Genomic DNA, 17209 nt, shown 5'->3' with positions numbered 1-17209 from the left:
TTCCATGACATTTTTCTTGTATAAATTCATATTATGTAGTTTTGTCCATGACTTTTTGGAGAATGAAAACGTTCGGGGTAATAAGGGATTATGATAACATTTCTTCATGATTCTTTTTTTTTTATAATCAGCGAGTTAAGTTGATGACCATAGAACTTCTGCGTTATCAATTTATATTGGCTGGGTACCAGTGGGGGTGATAACATGGGTAACAAATATGTACTTCTTATAAAAATTAAAAGGAACAGAAAATAGTAATAAAAATCTCGCTGCGCATGATGCAAAAATAAGAAATTAATTTTTAACACTTGAAACTTGTTTAAAAATATTTTAACATTTTAGTATTTACTGCATAGTATTTGCACTTATCGACAGAAACGTAATTTATTTTAATGGATGATAATGGATAGGTAACCCCGCCTGCGCTAACGGTATACGCTGGCATGGCACCAGTAAGGAATGAGAAGTGAGAATGAAAAAGGCAGATCAGTTAGCCCATCGTGATAAATACACTTGGAATTCTACACGATAGTTTCCAGGGGGATCCACAGGGAGGTCTACTTGGTGGGGTATATTGCTAGCAATGTACTTGTCGCTTGATTTCCATTGTTAGCAATTAGGTTAGGTTTGGTAAGAGCCTTAAAAAGTATCTTTTTTTACTAAAATCCTTACATTTACCAACTCATGTTGGAAAATCCTGAGATTAACTGGTAAAATTTAATATTTGTCAACGTACAGGCTTTTACAATATATACTTCTGTCTTAGATTATATAGATAGAGTATCGAGCCTCAAAAACTGATTAACTTTTTGTCAGCTAATTGTCAAATTAGCAATCTCGTTTTTCTATCAGTGTTTTAATTTTCTATATGTATCTTGACGTAACTATATTTAATTATTTAACAAATAAAATGACTTTTTATGCATTAAAAAGATGCTAAAATTATAAGACAAAATAAATATAGAAGTTATAAAGGAATCACTCATAACTATTTATCAAGCAAAATTGTATTGAAAGGAAATTAAAGAAAAACGGGTCAAGTTTTTCTCGAAGCATTTGTATGGAGACACTACCTATATAATCTAAGACACCTTCTTGTATAGGTACAATTATGTAATTGCAAAATGACGCAATACGATTATTAATCATACAAGTTTTGAAATATATTACATGAAAAGGAACTATTGCCCGAGCCTTTTGTATGGCAGTTCGTTTGAATAGACCTCTGTTGTTGCTTTCTCATTTTCCCATCGTTTTGTCCGCCGTTCGTTCACTGGTCGTTGTTTATAGGCTTTTGTCGCATGGCTTTCATTTATTTGTACATATGTAATAACTTATTTGTAAGCACGACAGCTCCACTATTATTCGAAATGTACCTAGCAATAATGAAGTTTCGATTAGTGATGTGTCGAGTTATTTTTTTTACAGTATTTCGAATATTCGAAAATTTTAGTACTCGTTAAATTTTGATTCCGATTCTGAGTACTCGAATAGTTATCCATTCGAGTACTTCATCGTCATCATCACTTTTAATGAAGATAGTGAATGTTCAGTCATTTATTTTTCTTTGGTAATCAAGGGGAGAACATTATGAAACAATGACACAGAAATATAAAACTTGTGATAAACTCGTGATTAGTATTCGAGTAGCGTTAATACTTGAAACCTGGGGTCTACCATGAAATAAACTTCCGAATTTTCAGGGTCAATTTCGTGTTTCTGTTCGCACCGAAATCGACCCAGTAAATGGAGCTTAATATTTCGTTTGTCATAAACCCTACCATAAAAGTTCAAAGGAACGATGCTTTAGCATTTTTAATATTTTCAAATGGTACGTATCATGTAATTTTAGCATCAAATTTTTGTTTCGTTCGGATTCGAAATTTCGGAAAACATTTCATGGTAGGCCCTCTGATTCGAATGTCATGTACCTCAATACTTAGTGTACTCGAGTACCCAAGTATCTATTAAATATTCGTATCAGTGCTCGAGTCAGCCTGTCTCGGCACATCATTAACTGCGATTGCATACTGTTATTGCACAGCTTCGACTATACTTATATGAGTATAGCCCAGATCATATAGTTAATTATAATTTAATGTTGTTTTATTATTATTATATTATTATTTATTTACACATTTATTACTTTGAATTGTCAGTAAACAGGTGAGTATATATGTACCTATATATTTTTTCAACTGTTTTAACTTAATAATTAAATAACTAATAATTGTAATAACTGTCTTTATTGAATAATAAATTACATATATTTAGTTAGATCTACTAGCCACTGAAGTAGGTTAAGCCTGTATCTCAGTGGATATATCTATAACAACAGTAAGTCTATTAAAAGCTACCACCTATAGTTAACGAAAACTTGTATTAAGCACAGTTTAAATAATTAATGAGTGGGCATACATAAGCTAAACAATAAAGAGTATCTATTTATCTATCTAAACCAGACCTGGGCAATTGGCCCGCGCAGTAGAATTTTGTCTGGCCCCTGAAACATTGTATATATTGTTATTAAAAACACAAATATTAGTTTTTGTATAAATAAATAAATAAATAAATATATACGGACAAATCACACAGATTGAGCTAGCCCCAAAGTAAGTTCGAGACTTGTGTTATGGGATACTAACTCAACGGTACTATATTTATAATAGATACATATATATAGATAAACATCCAAGACCCAGGACAATCAGGAAAAGATCGTTTTCCATCATGACCTGGCCGGGGATCGAACCCAGGGCCTCCACGTCGCAGGCAGGCGTGTTGACCGCTGCGCCACGGAGGACGACATTAGATCTATTATATTTAAGACCATTATTATTATTATTATTTGGTATAACATAAATTGGTGCATAAAAATTTTTAGACAAAAGCAATACTTACACATTATCAGGGTCGGTGGGAGTCAAAATTTTCTCCCGGACAACCGCTCTTTTCAGCGCTTAATATTTATATAATATTTTGATTCAAAAATGTTGGTTTTAAAATTCATTAATTGACATCCTTAGCAAAAATTAAACTTAAAATTAGAAAAAAAAAACTGTTTGGCCCGGTGTCAAATCCTCGTCTGCAATGTGGCCCGACTATCAAAATATTTGCCCACCCCTGGTCTAAACGTCATTAAAATAATTAAGTGAATAATTTGCAACGGTTTTTCTTATATAATTGTTGCCACTTTTAAATATATATTTCGATTTCAGTATCCCTATTACATACATCAGTAAAAATAGTGGAAGCTCGTATTATGAAACAGTTACTTCTGTACTAGGTGGGAGTTAGTAGAAGAATAAACTTTATAAAATATTTCTAATTCATGTATTCACAATATATAAATAGACTGAATATATATATTAACTTCATTGTTTTGCCATCTTTCATTTTACGACAGAAGTCATTGCGTTGCAACGTAAGCGCCGTACTGACACTGAAAAAGTCTTCCGGATATTTTTTTTATGTAACCGGAAATGGCAAATAAGCTGACAACACATCAAATGTGAAGTGGCAACTGTTGACGCCGGGAAAAAGGGTTTACTAGTAATGGGGTCAAACAGTCCCATTGCTAGCAATGTACGCTATTAAGTCGACTTCCACGCGGCTTCCTTTGGAAACCATCGAGTTTAATTCTTATAAAATTCGTTACGGTGCCTTAGCTGATCTGCTTTCATCCTCTCCATCCATCTCTGACTGGTGCCTCGCCAGCGTATACCATTAACGCAGGCAGGGTTCCATTTCATTCTTACCTATTAAAAAAAAAACCGTCTGCGTCGTCTAAAGACATCAACAAGCATTTTGTACATTATACAATACGCTGTAACTATTGTGATGAAACTCTTTTTTGTTGTCATTCTTGAGGAATAAGGGATAAAGTGTTAAACGAGTACCTCTCTTTTGTTATTGTAATTTTGAAGCAAACGCAAGTAATAGTAAACATAGATAACTAAGTTTCCGTTAAACAATTATACACAAACAACTAGGTGAAATTTTATGGCGTTATGCCGTGGCATCTCGTGTAATGTTTGTACCCAAAATGTTGCGTTTGGCATTATAATTTCAATAGACACGCCCGAAATATTCGATGGAAGACGTTGAGCACGTGATTATAACCATAAAGGGCGTAAAATATCCAATTTAATTTATTAGAAAGTTTTTAGGGTTCCATAAATTGTTGTGTGTATCTTGAATTATAGCGGTCTATGGGCCAACAACTTGAGGTTTTTTTTAGAAAGTATAGAAATGTAATGTAAAGGAAAATTATATATATATATATATATATATATATATATATATATATATATATATATATATATATAAATGTTATATTACTTAAAATCTAAATTAAAAACTGGTATGTGTTCATAATATATCGTCTTGAAGTGATCTGCTTCACACAAGTTTCCTACTATAAATAATCAAAATATTTTATATTCGGACAACAACTTAATTATGATATATTTGTAGTCTTTTTTTATAAAGGGGTTAGAATGCAATTTCAGTTGAGAATAACGGGCAATAAATTCAGCTGATGTTTTCTTCCTAAAAATTGTTTAAAAAAACACTCTCAACGGATAAAATTTTCGTTACTTACTCACGTGATAAAAAACAATAAATCCAATATCAGTTAATATATAAGTTTAAATCGATGGATACAAAATTAAAAATATTTGGCCTTTTTTGACCTTCAAACATGTTTTGCCTCTCTTCCGGCGTAGTAAACTAATTTCTTTGTAGATATTTTTTTTATACATCAAATCATAATAATATGTAATTTTTTTAAATATTTAATATTACATTGCCTGCGTTAAAAAGCACCAGTGAAGGGTAATGAAATGAAAACAGGCCTGATGAATTTATTTATTTGAATTCATAAAAGATAGTTTCCACCGCGATAATAGATGGTATGGTTATTTATGGTTATATAGATCTCAATCCTTTTAGTCTTTACATGTACATGGAAATACATATTTGAATTATCATCATCATATATCATTATTAATTGTCTTTATACAATTTTTCAATTAAAGTTAAATATTATACATTTATTATTATTATTATAAAAAAGTAATGAAATTATTTTTATAAAACTGTCATATATTCATGACGAATGTTAAAATTATGTCAAGTATGTATTGTCAATATATTATGTTTTCTAATAATTATAGTTCAACATCGTTTCAAAATTCAAAATTCAAATTCAAAATTCAAAAATCATTTATTTATGTAGGACATTTTATCCGCTTATGAACGTCAAATTTTTACATTATAATTTTATATTTCCCCTACTGGTGAAATCAATTCAGTCATCATAGTCATCATTTATTTAAACATGGGTATAAAATTATTTTAATGATCCCAAACGTATTTTGTCGTTTCCAGCGTCTAAATTTGTAGTTAATTCGTAATTTTTATTTATCAAAACACATAGATATTAAATATTATAACAATAAATATCATATTGCAAAAAAATAAAAACGAGTTATGTTATATTAATATTGTCATAATAATACAGTTATTAATATGTAATTTGTTGTATATCCGGATCGTAACTATGTCATATTTATATCACGTAGTTACAAGACGCAACACATTTTTGTCTTGTTCTAATTTTTGCATATAGAGTGCTAGATAAATTGAAATTATGCATTAAATATAGGTTAATTCGTATAATTCACTCAATCCCATAGAAAATACGATTTAATATCACATAGGGAATGTGCTTTATAAATTGTGAGTCAGCTGTAATCATCACTTTATGGCTAGTGGCTAATTAATTAAATTAGCAGTACGCGGGTAAATATTTAGGTGTGGAGCGTATTTAGAGTACACATAATGGGGTATTTTCCCATTGGTTCACTATAATGCATTTATCAACCGAAATAAAAAACTTGGTTTTAGTTTTTTTATGTTTGTTACCTCATAATTCCGTCAGTTCCAAATCAATTTGGAAAATTCTTTTTTTTTTTATTTGAAAGGTTATACTTATAGATAGGTCCCATGGAAATTTTATTAAAATCGATTCAGTAGTAAAATGTTTTTAGACTAAAACGACTGGTTTTGTCACAATTGAAGTCGATTCTCTTTTGTGGGACACAACCTGTAATGATATTAAAAAGTTCTATTTTTAAATAAAGCTTTAGAAAATATATAAAGTATTTTTTCATAATTTAAAAAAAAATTTTACTAACAGAACACTCCCATAAAAGTTTTTCAATTATTTATGATTTTATTCTATAATACACTGAATTATATATTTATACTAGCATATCTAACAGACGTTGTTCTATCCAAACTTAATTTCCTATCGCAGCGCCATCTACAGAGTCCAATAGTAAATAAAAAAATATCATCAAAATCAGTCCAGCGGTTAAATATACATACGTTATAATACATTATTATATGTACGTATGTATGATATACAAACGTACAGAAGAATTATAGACCTATATTTAGAAATAGGAATATTTTTGTATTCTAAACTGAATTGATACGTTTTTTATAGGTCCCTGAAACCGATAATATGTTTTATCGGCAAACTGTCATACTTGGCCGGGGGTATGGCCATCACGGTCAGAGGTCGCCAGGCGAGTCGCCAGGAGGCACCCATCCTGGTGATAGCCCCGCACTCCTCGTTCCTCGACAGCTGTATTGTCTATGCCACCAAGATGTCGTCTGTAATAGTCCGGAAAGAGAGCATGGACAATTATGTTGGAAGTAGGTGCTTTTTTTTCGGTGGCGGTAGTATTTTTGGGGTTTTGGTGTTGGGTCTATGGAGGTGGTGGTTTTAATTCTTTTATTAATGTTTTAGTAATATTTATCATCATTTTTAACTCCATTCTTCATCATCATCATCGATATCAGTTGTTATCTGTCCACTGTTTATTACAGCCGTTCCCCATAGACTGTCATAAGGAACTTGGTTGTTCTTTATGGTAGTTTACCATTGGGGGCATTTTGCCAGTAGTTGCCATGTTTCGCAGGCGGGTTGGCAACCGCAGTTTGAGCTTTGGTGACGTTGCTGCCCATTCCTCGACCATTAAGGAAGGGGAATAACTCCATTATTTGGGTATTATCATAATTTGATCAGGTACTTATAAAAATTGTATTTATTAATGTATGCAATATGGAAAAAAGGTAAAGCAACTACTATGCACAGCATGAGCTAACACTTTGGATATGTCAAAAGAGAAAACTCTTTTGTAGAAGATTTTGCAAAGGAATTTAAACCTTATGGTCAATACTAACAATTGCCATTTCGTTACGTAATTATTGTAGATGTAATCCAATTGTTAATTTAAATATATTATTTACTTAAATACTGCAATTCATGATCACGTAACGGCGTATGACTTTATCTGAGTAAGCTTTCTTTCTACAAGTGCTTACGCAACTATTATGTTTACTTGGTACTGTCATGTTATGGACATGCAATGACATGTTATATGACAAACATTTACGTGTTATTCAGATTTATTGTCTGTAGCAGTGATGTTGATTTTTATGTATATTGTATGTATGTATAATGATAACTTTTTTATTTACGTTTCATTCAAAATTATTTTATTAAAATAATAAAGTTAAGTACATCCGTAACAAATATTGCATTAGACAAAGATTCTTCTAACGTTCTAAGTAGATTAGATACAGATATTATATACAGCAATATGTTTATTTTTCTTATTTGACAGTAATATGGATTCTAATCTTGAATGACCTAGGACTGACAATACAAAGTTTTCAAAAATTATAAATTTCGCATAGATTAAGGATAACTCTAAGTTGAAGTTCTCTATCTATGGATTTTTACTTAAAATTTTATTATTTTAACTTTTTATAGCACCAAAAACATAAAAAAATATAATGACAATTAGAAAAATCAGTAGAAAAAAAGTATAGATAAAAAATATACATAAAGACATAAAGGTACAAAAGGCGGTTTTATCGCTAGGGCAAATAACTTACAAACTTTGGGTGAAGGAGAATAGATAGAAGCGGGTAGGTGGCGCAAAAGTGAATTAATAATTTGAAAATTCACTAGAGTGAGTCAGTAATTTGAAAATTTCAATATTAATGGGTTTCGTATTCGCAACACACAAATGTTTTTCGTGACTTTGTAATTTGTTTTCCATGATACCTAAACAAGTGACAGAGTCACAAAACCCGGACCTAATCCATGTGTTACATTGAAAAGATCTACTTATTCATTACAAAGCTACATGCGAAAAATAATGAAAAACTAAAAAGGCGTAACAATGCTTTGTCTATGGTTGAATAGAACATTCGTATCTTTCCAACGTATGTTTGGTCACGTGCCTTTGTCCCGTCTTTATGAACGGTCACGGACTAATCGAAGGTTTGTCTATATACGCCAAGTACCGTTTGTTTTATTTAAGCGAAACATTTCAACAGTATTTAGTGAGCGAGCTCTTTTAAAGTTTTCTTTTATATTTACCCATATTAATAGATGAAGAGAAAACTGTACCATTTTTAAGCACGTTGTATGATGCATGGAGTAGTTAAGATTTGGCCAAGTTCATGTTCCATTTGGGAATTATATATTTCTGAAATAAAAATGATGATTAAATTGCTAGATTCATTTATTAGTTTATGGCATGTCAATGCAAAAGGAAGTCATTACAAGATGGCGGCTACTCGACCAAAAACAATAAAATAAAAATTAATAAATTGACAACCAAACTTTTAACGCTAAGAACAAGGCATAACATAGAAGGAAACGTTTACATTATCAAAATGGCAGTGCCTTAACATACAGTGTGACCACAGTCTAAAGATTCCTCTACTGTAGACAAGAACATGGAATTACATAGAAGGAATGATAAAATAAAAACAATAAATCATATTGTTGCTTCTTTTCTTCCTATGCAAATATTATTAGTGAAACGAAAGACAGCTATCAGCTGCTATTTTTCCCAATTAATTGCCAAGAACAAGGAATTACAGAAATCTTTGATTTAACCAAAGATTTCGGATTAAACGCGCGAGAGACTCGTAAACTGTCATGTTTCACAGATTTGAAACGTAGACCTTTTAAAGTTTATATAGTACTCTATAGGACTCTATAGTACTCTCTAGGAGTGCAGAATCATTAAAATGAATGTGTTACAAATATTTAATGGACTACGATCGAATTTCGTTCACTAGTTTGTATTTATTTATTTATTTATTTATTCATTAGTATAAATATGTGTACATGGCGGACTTAATGCTAAAAGCATTCTCTCCCAGTCAACCATAGGGAAGTGTCAGAATACTCGAATGCGGTACTACTAATTATTGATATACATACATACTAAAATTACATATATAAACTAATAAATATATATGAATAACAAATATACTTACACATATATGATATATACTATATTATACACGAATTTGGGAATAATATATAGCACTTACTGCTCAGATAAAGATAAAAAGTGAGCGTGAACGCTTTTTTTGAAAGACTGTTCATGTAAATAATTCATGTAAATAAATAAATAAATAATGTTATCAAGCTCAGTTCAGTAGTCGAGTTTTTAAATCGAAATAACTGATTTGTCCACGATTGAAGTAAATTGTTTATGGAACACAATTTTAAATTATGATTTATAACAGTTACAGTATTTACTTGACACGGATGTTCTATTTTATTCAGAATGCAAAAGTTGACTTTATCGCTAATGTCATTCAACTATGGTTTAAATTCTTAAAAAGAAAGTTTAGAAAAAAAATTGTTATTAATTCTATCAATGTAATCTACCGTTTGACTTCAAGTATTTGAAACGTTTATAATAATATTATATCTTTATATAATTTTGGTATTAGCTCAAGTAGTATTCGATTTTGCGGCTGTGTGTGGGTAAGTTGTAAGTGTGTGAGTGCTTCTAGAAAGTTTCGACAGGTCTTTTACTAGAATGGTATTAGATGAAGAATTCCCAGAGAAGGTTGACGTAAAACTATAAGCCAATTCCTATAGTAATATGTATAAAACCATATTACACCGATCCCAAATAATAATTGGGATAAGGGTAGGAAGATGATGATGATGGTATTAGATGAAGCAAAATGATTATTTTTTCTAATCGATGGTAACAGATTGAATTCTGGTGGGAGAAGGGATTGTTAGTAATGAAGATTAGCAATGCTATTGTTAGTAATATACCCTATCAGGTCAACTTTAACGTGGTTCCCCCTGGAAAGCATCGTGATCGATATATTGTTGAATTCGTCATGAAGGTTAACTGACCTGCTTAAAGGTCATTGTTTCTTTTTTTCTTCTGCGAAGTTATTGGTGTAATATATTAAAAAAAAAAAAAAAGATTACAGTAGAAAAAAAGTGTTAACTTTCTCCATTTATCTAGTTACGTTTATAATTGCTCGCAGCCATGACCTTCACAAATAAGGTATAAGTGAAGTTTCCAATTAAATAATTCACAACTAATCTATGAATATATGTAACGTCAATCAATCATAATTATAACTATGAAGAAACAGATTATGCGTGTCATTGACATTGGAGTAGGGTTGCCACTTTTTATTGGACGAATTAAAATATACTAGTTATTATAATATATTATGCGTAATAATTGAACATTTTGTTCTGTAATAAGCTAACTAGCGACTTCAGTCATAAAAGATAAATATTAAATCATATTGATTATGAAAAGTATTGTCAAAATCGGTTCAGAACTGATGAAGATATCGTTTAGTTTACAAAAAGAGAAATATGAGAATTGAGGACTTTCTCTTCCTTGGTCTCTTAATAATCAGCTATTAATGAATGCAAAAATAGCAATTAATATTAATTTTATTAATTATTCGATTAAAATGACTAATGTATATAGATTTTTGTTGCTGACTGTACTAGTAATTCAATATGGCTGCGGAGAGGTCAAGATACCTTCATTACTCGTCAAGATAGAAAGTGAAATACAAGATTACTGTCCACCATTACTATAATAGCGGTGTCGCACCGCAGACCGCAGTTTAGACTAGCTGGTGCTGCGACTGCGCTAGCGTGGCAAAAAAAAAATATTTCAAACCGCACTTTTATTACTTCCACTACTTGAAAATAGTGATTTTTATGTGGAGCAAATATAGCATTTTCATTCTTAGGAATGGTGACTTGTGTGGGGTTCTTTGGACGTCACAGTGTATTCTGTGATGCCCATGGTGCTATTCCACAGACGCAGTTTTCATCAGGTTGACCATTATATTATTCGGTCATTTCAAGTACCATAAAAAAAAATTGATACAGTTTCAAAAAATATTTTCTCAACAATTATAGACACTATTTTTTTTTTATAAATCATTCTAAAAAAGTACGTCAAATTTAATTATAATATATACTTACACGTAATTATATAATTTTTTTTAGAATATATTAATAATATTCATAGTCTACAAAAAAAAAAATTCAATACAACTAAAATATGGCAGACACATATATATATATATATATATATATATATATATATATATATATATATATATATATATATATATATATATTGACTGAATTTCTGATAAAATTTTTAGATCAATCTGTAAATATATCTTAAAAAAAAAATTACAAGTCGATTTAGAACTTATAGAGTTATTAGATAACATATCATACAAAAATACAACCGAATTGAGTCCCTCCTTTTTTTAAATCAGCTGATATAGAATCTATCTTATAAACTGTGTTTCTATGGCAACACGCAGGTCGTTAGCTCTGTCGTGTCATAACTAATTTATTTATTAGGTTACCCTATAGCTAAACGCTGCTAAGTCCTCGATTTCACTGCATAGCGTGACCATAGGTCGATACGTCTATATTTATGGGTTTTCTTTTACGATAGTATACTTTATTGTTTCCTCTGAAAGATTACATTAGTAAATTTATTTAAATACAAACAAATACAAGAAATTTATTGCACTGCGTTTACACTGAAGAGATTATACTGATAATAAAATGGAAGGCTTTATCGCGATCTCTTCCAGGCAATCTTTGGATGGAGGAGAGTAATTATAAACAGTTTGACTGGAGCTACGAAACTCTGTTTGAGGCAGCATGGTCTCCGACCTTAGCCTGTTCCACAACGGAACAAACGTACTAAAAAAAAAAAGAAACTCTGTTTGTTTTTTAAATAGATACATATCAGTATCACTACATAGCATAAAACAATGTCTCTTCTCGCTATCTCTACCTATGTATCTATCTACTCTATGTATCGAATTTAAAAAAAAAGAGAATCTCAATTCAGTTATTTTTTTTTCTATTTTCCTATGAGATCAATTTTTAAATTGGTCACACAGAAATTTCATCAGAATCCATTGAGTAGTTTTTTAATTTAAAACAACTGGTTATCTGATTGATGTTGTTTTTTATTTAGATCACACAATTTTTTAATCGCTTTTCTGTCATGTTTTTTAATCGACACCTAAAAGAAGGGGTTCTCATATCGATTGTATTTTTTTTATAATTGTAACCTCACAACTGCATCAGTTGTAAACCGATTTGGAAAATTCTTTTCTTTTTAAAACAATATATTTACAGATTGGTCTCATTGCAATTTTATCAAAATCGGTACAGTAGTTTAGTTTTTAATTCAAAATAACTAGATTTACCACAATTAAAGTCTTTTTTTGTGGCACACAATCTAAATTTTTTTTATATACAATTTAGAATGGCAAACAAGCTGACGGTCCACCTGATGGAAAGTGGTAACCGTCGCCTATAGACATGAGCAGTACCATGGACATAACAGAGTATACTGTTTCGCCCATGATACCCCCCATGCGTTGTCATTCCTGAGGACTCAGGTGTTATTCCTCCGTACCCAGTAAATTCACGCCATATCCCACCCTTCAAACCGAAACACAGCCATGCAAACACAACTGCTTCACGGTTGATACACGAATGGGACAGAGGTACCCAAGCAATCGACTTTTGTACAAAGTCTCCTTCTGGAAATGTTCAGTTTCGTTGGTGGAATACAGGTAGTGTTCAAAGGATGTTATCGACCTTCATTTCACTATTTATTAGTGTGAAATAAATAAATAAATAAATATATTGGACTCGTATTAGACTTATACGCAACAGGCAAATTTTATTATTACTTTCAATCTACACACAATACGCAAGAGACATCGAGCTTTCTGGTCTCTTGCCAAAGCTGCACAAGGGAATTTCTGTAAGTCATCTTTTCCACCTTTGCGCAGGGAGGATGACTCGTTGGCCCAGAACAAAGAAAAGGCCGATCTTCTTGGATCCATATTTATGACGGGGAGCCACCACCGACCATCACGTGTTGTAGGAGCTATGGACATTCTTCACGCATAGCTCTAATGGCCTCTCTGAACCAAAGTCGGTCTGTCACGATATATTGTACAGTAGTATTAAATTGAAAATTTATTTATCAAGCGACTTCAAAAAGAAGTCGGTTCTGGAATCGGTTGTATTTTTTTTTTATGTTTGTAACCTCATAACTCCGTCAGTTTTAAGGTGATTTCTAAAATTCTTTTTTTATCTGAAAGGTTGGTTTCACAGAAATTTATAAAATTTCAGATTTAGTAGTTTAGTTTTTAAATTAAAATAAGTGTTTTTGTCAGAATTGAAATCGGTTTTTTTTTGTGGGACATATTTTTATACTCGCTATGTGCTCCGAAGGGCCGGTGGTTTTTTTTTTCGATGGGTGAAAATGGTGTCCATGGTAACCCCGCCTGCGCTAACGGGATAAAAAGTACGCTGGCGGATATATCACCAGTGGAGGGTGATAGATGAGAATGAAAACAGGCCAGTTATATAAAGCCCATCATGATTAGATTTCTATTAGATGAATTTGAAAGTATATCCTTTCAAATAGAAAAAAAAGAGTTTTTTAATTCGTTTTTTAATTAACGGAGTTATCAGGCAACAAACATAAAATAATACAAACGAATTGAAAAGCTTTTTTGAAGTTGGTTGAAAATAAATTACAACAAAATAAAATTATAAATAACAAATGAAAATAAAAAAAAAGTACAATTAAATTGAACAATCAGAATTTTCTCCGAACTAAATTAAAAACACATCGGCATCCGTTTCAATTTAAAACGAGCACCTCATTTCAATAACTATTTATTGGATTGAATGGTGTCAGTTACCATCGACTGTCATAATATACGTTGTTTGGACCGCGGCAAGTCTAATGCCGTTATCTTATACAGTCCATTGTTATTTAAAGATAACGGTCATTATCAATGGCCTAATGATGTATATATATATATATATATATATATATATATATATATATATATATATATATATATATATATATATATATATATATATATATATTCCAGAGGAAGACTTTGTACAAAAGTCGATTGCTTGAATACCTCTGTCCCATTCGTGTTTCAATCGTGAAGCAGTTGTGTTGGCATGACTGTGTTTCGGTTTAAAGGATGAGATATGGCGTGAATTTACTGGGTACAGAGGAATAACACCTGAGTCCTCAGGAATGGCAATGCATGGGGGGTATCATGGGCGAAACAGTATACTCTGTTATATCCGTGGTACTGCTCATGTCTATAGGCGACGGTTACCACTTTGCATAAAAAAAAGGTAATATCTAAGATTTTTTTTCAATGGACAATGGAATGGTAACCCCGCCTTCGCTATCGGTATACGCTGGCGGGTACCAGTGAGAGGTAATAGATGAGCATGAAAGCAGGTCAGTTAGTCCATCGTGATGAATGCGACATGCGTATTAATCACAATGGTTTCCAGGGGGAATCGCGTGGAGGTGAACCTGACAGGGTTTGTTAGCAATGGGGGTATTTAGTCCCCATCACTAACAATCCCTTTCCCTTCTAATTTAAGGTTGTGTTCCACAACAAATATCGTCTTTAATCTTGGTAAAACCAGTGATTTAGATACAAAAAGTTACTGAATCGATTTTGCTAAAATTTCTACGAGATCAATTTGAAAGTATATCCTTTCACATGAAAAAGGTTACCACTTTCCATCGGGTGGGCCGTCAGCTTGTTTGCCGACGAAACAAAAAAAAAAAAACTATAGAATCGAGTAAGGTATGCTCGCTAGGGGTGGGTAATGTAAAGCAATATCTATATATTTTAGTAACAGTATATATATATATATATATATATATATATATATATATATATATATATATATATATATATATATATATATATATATATATATATATATATATATATATATCAGTCCAATAACGATTATGTTAAAGGTCTGTTATTCAAAAAATAATATTGGATAACAACGTCAGGGGTGTTCTTTTCTAGAAATCTGTCCGACTCTAGAATAAAGGCATACGGGTATGCGATCCCGGCCTCCCGGCCGCTGCAGTGTCCCAGTCCTTTCCGCAACTGCTGTGTCCCCCCCCCCCCCTTTCCTTTCCCACATAAGTCCCTTATTCCCCAATTTCCTTTACACATTTCCAACGTTCCCCTCCTTTTTTCCCAATCCTTTCCTCCGTACCGTAGGCGGCGGAAACCACCAACAAATGCATTCCCAAAGAGGGTTGACGTCAGGCAGGTGGCCGGTCGTAAAACTAAAAACCAAATCTTTTTGTATTATGGATAAAATCTTATTACGCCGACCCCAAATGATTGGGATAAGGGTAGGAAGATGATGATGACTTTTAAAATATTCGAAAATAGATATCCGATCGATACGGGCGATATTGAAACCTTTTTTCCACCGTCAATGTCCAGAGTATATATAATAATAATAATATACTTTATTATTCAGACCACAATGTGGTCCATTTTGTTAGTAACAATTTTCTTACAAACTATGTTAGTAAAAAAGAAAAGCAAATTGATTTAATTAAGCAGTTCACCCAGATGTGAGCCAGCCGACTAGATCAGCATCTGAATGAAATGCCCAATTATAGGCGAGTTATATTTCTCACCTATTACTTTTAGAATGCTGATGGTGCTTGCCCTAACCCTGTGTAGCGGGGGGAAAGGGATTGTTAGTAATGGGTTCTAATAACCCTATTGTTAGCAATATATCCTATCAGGTTGACCTCCACGCGGTTCCCACTGGAAACCATCATGGTTCATTCTTGTTGAACTCTTCATGATGGGCCAACTGACCTGCCTTCATCCTCACTAATCATCTATCACTGGTGCCCCGCCAGCGAATCCCGTTAGCGCAGGCGGGGTTACCATTCCATTTTCTGTGTAGCAATGATGCAGTCCTCTTTCTCCTTATAGCGTAGTAGTCATCTACGCGAGATTGAGCAAACATGCTGGAGGCGCTACAAAAGCGAGGTAGTCCCAACAGCGCTCTAAAATATAGATATTAGATCCGTATTACCTACCCATGCCTAGTGCTCACTAACTGCTTGTATAAAAAAAAAAGTTGAAAGTATAAAAATATAATAAATCAACGATATAATCAAGAGGTACGTATGGTTCACAGTTACAGTGGTTTGTTCGTGCTTTCACTGAATGTAGGTACTATTATATTGTGTACTAATGCCTTGGCAACCGTTCGCATGCTACAACATTGCGGCTTCAACTTTGCAGTCGTTTCTTATACTTGACAATAATTATGCATGCTTCATTGAATTGTGGTATTGCTTGGATATTTATAAGTCATTTCAGTATTATTTTTAAAATTTATGTTCTTTTTTTGAACAATGTCTATGTATAATGGGAATTTTATGAATCTATTGCGTTTGTTGTTTCCGACAATTGTTGCGACAATCCGGAAGGCTTCCTATAGGGGGAGTTGGTACAACGCTTTGCGTCATAATCTCTCGAATCGCATTGCGCGCTGCAGCACGCAGAGCTCGTGAAGACATCGCGGTCGGTTCGAACGGGCTTCATAAGATTTCCATTTATACATGTATATAAACAATATATTTGTATATTTAGGTTCGAAAATGAATGAAACTTGGATTAAAAAAATTAACTATGTTTATTATTCAATGTGTTTTATATAAATAATAAACATATATTTTTTTTTAAATGTATAAGTAAGTTTATAATAATGATATAAGTTTTTCAAATTAAGAACAAGTTTTAAACACAAGAAACCTGAGCCTCGAATAGAAAAAAAAAGTGCAGAATATATAATTTCTATTTTTTTTTGTTATTAATAGTTAAGAATATTGTTAAGAATAATGTTTTAAATAAACATTGCATTTTATATAATACATTTTGTTTATTTCGA

General features: G+C 32.0%; 1 protein-coding gene across 2 annotated transcripts in view; it reads left to right on the top strand.

Annotated features, from left to right (window-relative positions):
• The window catches only part of LOC113521483 (lysophosphatidylcholine acyltransferase), a 62577-nt gene that overhangs the window by 29604 nt on the left and 15764 nt on the right, over positions 1 to 17209 (top strand). The window contains exon 3 of one of the 2 annotated variants that reach the window (XM_052902979.1): positions 6515 to 6726. The exons of the other annotated variant lie outside the window; for it this stretch is intronic. Within the exon in view, the coding sequence (XP_052758939.1) occupies positions 6515 to 6726 (212 nt within the window). The remainder of the gene's footprint in view (positions 1 to 6514; positions 6727 to 17209) is intronic. 2 annotated transcript variants of the gene reach the window in all.

This window comes from Galleria mellonella, unplaced genomic scaffold (genome assembly GCF_026898425.1).
Source record: "Galleria mellonella isolate WM207_F2 unplaced genomic scaffold, CSIRO_AGI_GalMel_v1 utg99, whole genome shotgun sequence".
NCBI lineage: Eukaryota > Metazoa > Arthropoda > Insecta > Lepidoptera > Pyralidae > Galleria > Galleria mellonella.
The sequence above is the reverse complement of the archived record's forward strand: the minus strand, read 5'-3'. Positions and strand labels throughout refer to the sequence as shown.